Source organism: Silene latifolia, chromosome 1 (assembly GCF_048544455.1).
Source record: "Silene latifolia isolate original U9 population chromosome 1, ASM4854445v1, whole genome shotgun sequence".
In the NCBI taxonomy this organism is placed as follows: Eukaryota; Viridiplantae; Streptophyta; class Magnoliopsida; order Caryophyllales; family Caryophyllaceae; genus Silene; species Silene latifolia.
This window is the reverse complement of record NC_133526.1, coordinates 109304233-109310336: the sequence shown is the minus strand read 5'-3', so window position 1 is coordinate 109310336 and position 6104 is coordinate 109304233. Positions and strand designations below refer to the sequence as shown.

Sequence of the window (6104 nt, the reverse complement as noted above, 5' to 3'; positions counted from 1 at the left end):
ACTTCAAACTGTCTGTGATAGTTTCCTTCTTCAGAAGTCTAAGGCAATCTGGGTTAATCAAGTAGACAATAACTCCAAATATTTTCATAGTGTCCTGAAGAATAGACATGTCCAATCCAAAATTTTCAAGATTACTGATACTGAGGGGCATACTCATACTGATGGGGATAAAATTCAGTAAGCTTTTCCCAATTATTATCACCTTTTGCTTGGAACTACTACTACTATTGCCCCTGTTAGTGTCCCTGTGGTCCAGCTGGGGAAGGTGTGTACCTCTGAGCATTGGGATATCTTATTGCACCCTGTTAGTAAAAGTGAGGTCAAGAATGCTATCTTTTCCATTCCAAACCACAAGGCTCCTGGCCCTGATGGGTTTTTAAGTGCATTCTTCAAAGATTCTTGGTCTGTCATTGGGGATGAGGTGTGTGATGTTGTCCTTGATTTTTTTACCTCTGGTAAATTGCTTCAACAGGTGAACCATACGTTTATTACTCTCCTTTCTAAAGTAAAACTCCCCCAAAATGTTACTCAATATCGGCCTATTGCTTGTTGTAATGTACTTTACAAGGCCATTTCAAAAATCCTTGCTTCTAGATTGTCCAAGATTCTCCCTGAAATTATAAGCCCTTACCAAGGTGGGTTTGTGAAAGGTAGGACAATCATTGAGAATATTTTAATATGTCAAGATCTTGTGAGGCTTTATAATAGAAAATTTGTGTCACCTAGATGCTTGATGAAGGTGGACCTCAAGAAGGCTTATGACTCTGTGAATTGGAGTTTCCTGGAATAAATGCTTGAGGCTTTGCATTTCCCTCCTCCTTTTACTCATTTAGTAATGACTTGTGTCGGGACTGCCTCTTATCATTTAGTGTTGAATGGCATGAATTTTGGATACTTTAAAGGGGCTAAAGGTTTGAGGCAGGGGGACCCCCTGTCCCCTCTTCTTTTCACTATCACTATGGAGTATTTGAGCAGGATTTTGGACCATGTAACCACTACAATGTCTTTCAAATTCCATCCTTTATGTGGTAGCCTTCAATTATCCCACCTTCTATTTGCTGATGATTTAGTCCTCTTTTCTAAAGGTGATACTCATTCAATCATGATTCTTTTAAGAGCTTTTGCCACATTCTCTATTGCCACTGGTCTGCAAATGAATTCTATGAAATCTAATATATATTTTAATGGAGTTCATCATTCTGTGAAGGCTGATATCATTGAGGTGTCTGGTTTTGTTGAAGGTACCTTACCTTTCAAATACCTAGGTGTGCCTATTGTCTCTGACAGGCTCTCTCACAAACACTATGCTGTTTTAATTGACAAAGTTACAACCAGAATTAGGGGGTTTGGTGGAAAAAAAACATTCTTATTGTGGCAGGTTAACTTTGGTAAATGCAGTATTGACTTCTCTATATAGCTACTGGGCTAATATTTTTATAATTCCTAAGGGTGTCCTCAGAAGGATTGATGCTTTGTGTAGGAACTATCTTTGGGATAGTTCCACTGAATTCTTGAGGTCACTACCAGTAAGTTGGGAAAAGCTAAGTGTCCCAAAATGTGAAGGAGGTTTGGGTGTTAGGAACAGTTATTTCTGGAATGCAGCTGCAGTTGGTAAGCTTGTCTGGTGGATTCATTCAAAGCCTGATGCTCTTAGGGTTAGATGGGTCAACCACATTTATATGCCTTGGTCTTCCTACTCCCCTAAATCAGATGTGGCTTGGAGTTGGAAGTCTATTTGTAAGCTCAAAAATAAATTCCCTTTGGTTTTCAATTCTAGAGTGTGGAGTACCAGTCCTGCTCGGTATTCTGTCTCCAGTGCATATGATTTGATCAAGATCCATTATCCACTGGTTCCTTGGTACAAGTATACATAGAATGTCTGGAGTATGCCTAAGCACACCTCTATTAATTGGTTGATTGCAAGAAAGGCCCTGCGTTTGAAGGATAAGTTGTTTCAGTTGGGCATTAGTCAGGATGTTGTGTGTTTGGTGTGTGGTGTGGATGCTGAGACTCATATACATCTCTTTCACCAGTGCCACTACATCAGGAAAATTCTTCGGAAGATCAGTGTAAAACTCAACATTCGTTTTCCCTCAACTGCTATCTTCCCTTGGATTCATAGTAAGCCTTGGTCGAAGATTAAAAAGAAGGTCATTATTGCTTGGATTCAGGCTGCCTACTATATGGTTTGGATTCAGCGTAATAAAGTCCTTGTTGATGGAGCCCTAGCTCATCCAAATAGGGTAGTCCATGATATTGTTAGCATGATGAAAATTCGATGTATGTTTTGGTTTCAAAATGTAATGTCTTCTAAGGATAAGGAATGGATAGTTATGATTAGCTCCTAATCATAATCGTCCATCTCCTTCAAATTGTACCATATGTTGGTAGTTTGTAATAGTTTGTTTATTGGTTTTAATGGAAAGCTAACCTTTCACCAAAAAAAAAAAACATAAAAAAAAATGCATGTGACAGATATTCCTAATAGCCGTTGTTTTACTTTTCAAGTTTCAATGTCCCCAGCGGAGTCGCCAAATTGTGGGCAAGTGAATTTACATCCACTTTATGTTTATTATTTCATATTAAACACTTTTGATTTTGAAAGAGTCGCCACTAAATTTTTAAATGGAATTTAGAAACCAAATTGTAGAGATTTTTAGTTCTTGTGAGATTACGTGTTGGAAGTCTATTTTAATTTCATTAATTAACACCCAACCCCGCCCGTAACTATAACGGTTTCTACTAAATAAAACGATGGCTATTTTGGATACGTATCTCATGCGATTATGCAATCATTGTTATAAACCCTAACATGTGAATTTCATTCTATGTCGATTTAATGCATTTAACTCGTCAAGTTATTTTAGCATATGAAGTTCATTTAGCTATTCTAGAAAGAAACAAACAAAGAGAGGAAGGAAAGAGATATTCTTACACTTTAGCATAAGATAGATTAACAAACATATGAATTCAATAAAACATGATAAAATAATCAAATTAACATGCTTTAATAATCAAAGACATAAACTTTAACAAATTAAGACAAGTGTAGTTCATAAATTCAAACATCATGCTCAAATCAAACTTATTTAAACAAGATTAAATCAATTAAATCAATCAAACATGTTCAATTCATCATGCGATAAATATAGAATAATTCTTATCTTAACAGAAGACAAATCGAACATACAAAGGCCATCCATTGGCACATCCATACTACTAATCCCGTTCTCCTTCATTCAACAACAACAAGATACAATAAACATCGTTTATTAAAACAAATTAGTTGGCTTAGTTCTGTCCGAATCGGAAATGACCAACCAATCTAGCGGCTTTCTTTCCCCAACTCAAGTCAACGCGGGTATTCAAATTAGCACTTTAACTCATACTCGTATCTATACTAATTATTTCATAATTAACAATTTATACGATAATAATACGATGTAATAAACATAATTAAAAGACGGAATTAAAAGGGCAAAAGGAGAGATTTTTATGCACCGTCAACCTACATGTATCGTTGACACCGTCTTGGGTCGTAATCGATCGTAGATTTTATCTCGAGGGGTCGTCGTCGACGAAGGAACAAAGCAACAACACGTTTTTTGGTAAATCTGGACAGCAACTTTCAAACTGCAATTTCTCACTCGTTTCTCGATGAAAATTAGATTTGAAAGATGTTTTGAAAACTAGAAAGAGAGTAGAACAGATATCTTAAAACAAAACAAGCTCGTTCTGAGGTAGTCATCACGAAAAACGAGCACAAACAGAACTGGACAGACAGGAAAAGCCGCGAAAACAGAGTGTATGACACTCTGATTTTCGAGGGGATTCGTGTGCTCTCTAGGTCAATTTGGCTCGTGAATATTTGTCTAAGATGTAGATGGATGTTATATGGTTAATTAGGAGTAAGAAACGCGAATTTTAATGGTGGTTTGATGGTCGAACGAAGGGTTGAAAAGAGGACACACAAACTGATTCTCAGTTTTATATGTCGGTTTTGTCGAAGGTTTTGAGAGGCAACTAGGGTTCGTTTATGGAGGGTGAGGCTTGTTAATGGCAGTAAGATATGTGGAGAGCATATATGAATGGATGTATGGTAGAGGGGAGGTATTTATAAGGAGTTTCGAAGGGTAGAAGTAGGATATACCGAGGAGAGGCAGACGGGTCTCGGTTTGCATAGCTGCTGTCCAGCAGCTATTTCATGGGGTTTTAGGGTTTTTATAAGGGGTTTGCTTAGTGGTTAAGCTAGGGTAATATGGTTAGGATACTAGGGTATGGGTTAGGGTTAATGGGCACGGGTTTAGTTGGTGTTTGGAGCGGGTTTAGGGAGTGTTTGATTGGGCTCGGGTTTGGAGAACGAAAACAGGGGGGCTGCTTGTTGCGTGAGGTTTGTGAAGGAGTTTGGACGTGGTTTGTATGGGAAAGGGCTTGGAATTATAGCTTGATATGTGGGCTAGGTGTGAGGTGAGATATGGGTCGCCTTGGAGTCGAATACGGGGCTGTTTTGGTGTCGGGTTTGGGGCTGCAAAACAGAGCAGCGAAGGTGGTGTTGGGCTGTTTTGGATGTGGATTGGATGGGCTATGGAGAGGATTTGGGATAGGCTTTGGCTGGGATTCGAACATGGGTTATGGGAGAGGAAGTTGGGTCGAAAGTGTGTCGAAAATCGAGCCCAAATCAAGCATAAAATGAGCTCACAAATCGTGTGATTAAAACGAGTTTTCAACTTCAAAATCGATTTTTTCAAATCAAATAACACATTAAAATAAATGATTTTTCAAATCAAATACACTCATAAAATAATTTTTCAAACCAAATATTTATTTTATTTTCAATAAAACAAACTTAAGAAAATAAATTCAAATTAAATAAATAAAATGAATTAAAACTCGTAATTTTAACATCGTTTAAATTAAATAAGAATTAAAACGTTTAAATTAAATATCATCAATAAAACGCTTCATCGACGATGCCCATTCTACATCGTAAAACGAACTCCGAATAATGACAATGCCAACTAGTGAATACATGTCGTCCTATCATCATCGGGTGTTTTGACGGGATTTCTATAAATGCCAATAACGACAGATATGGGTATCTACAGCTGTTTTTGTTGTTTCAGACCTGAATAGGTGTTCTGATGTTGTTTGTTTCTCAATTTCCGGAGATTGCTACCATGAGGACTTTCTCACGCTTCTCGACTTGCATGGGTTTCTACGACGTTCTCTGGGCCGGTACGAGGGCGTTGATAGAGAGGCAGGCAATGGGGTCGTTGGTGTCTGCCTGGCGCGAGATTCATAGGGCTTTGATCAGGTCGAACCTGTGTTTGATTCCCGCCATATTGGACCGTTACTGGGACACGACGTCGTCGTTCCACATGGAGTTTCGGGAGGTCGGTGTCACTTTGGAGGGCTTTGCCATGATATCGGGCCTTCTCTTAGGCGAGACGCCTGTTGAGTTCCCGAAGACGCCGGAGAGAGTGTTTTCCGCCGTGGTCACGGGTTTTATCGAAAATGTTTTGCCTGCGCCGACTACCATCACTCCTTTCCTGATAGCGAACTCCTATGTGAGAGACCACTTCAGGGGGAGAGTGGATGGTTTTGTTCCAGCGCCGTTTGCGAGTCCGGAGGCTGAGGCTGACACGCAAAAGGCGCGGTTGTGGTTGTTGTACTTCCTGGGTACCACGTACTTTGGTGACAAGGGTGAGCGCTTATCGACCAAGGTACTTTTTCTGCTTGTTGACCTAGATGCCTTAGGTCAGTATGTCTGGGTGATGCCGACTTTGACGAGTTTTACCCGTTACTAGCACGCTGCGGTTCGTCCGGAGGTGATGGGGGATGGGAGTTCTTCCGCTTTGGTTGGTCCCGGCCTCAACTTGGAGGTACGAGCATTTATGTGGTTTTTTTTTTTGTTTTGATTTTGATTTTGATTTTTGAGTTTTGGCAATTTTTGAAATATTGGCTGATTTATGGTTGTTGTGTTTTGTTACAGGCTTGGTTGTTTGCTTACTTTGTCCCCCTGCCCCCGAAGACAACGGGTGACGTGCCTTCGGTTTACCGTTCCGTGAGGGGTTGGACGGTGGCACGGAAGAAGTCGACCAAGT

General features: G+C 39.6%; 2 protein-coding genes across 2 annotated transcripts; both read left to right on the top strand.

Moving 5' to 3' along the window:
• The first annotated feature begins 958 nt into the window (after nucleotides 1-958).
• On the top strand, nucleotides 959-1874 carry LOC141652751 (uncharacterized). Its single transcript, XM_074460349.1, has 2 exons — nucleotides 959-1241; nucleotides 1399-1874. The coding sequence occupies exons 1-2, from the start codon at nucleotides 959-961 to the stop codon at nucleotides 1872-1874; spliced, it is 759 nt and encodes a 252-aa protein (XP_074316450.1).
• Nucleotides 1875-1886: 12 nt separating this feature from the next.
• On the top strand, nucleotides 1887-2348 carry LOC141652742 (uncharacterized). Its single transcript, XM_074460338.1, has one exon. The coding sequence runs from the start codon at nucleotides 1887-1889 to the stop codon at nucleotides 2346-2348; it is 462 nt and encodes a 153-aa protein (XP_074316439.1).
• Nucleotides 2349-6104: the final 3756 nt, after the last annotated feature.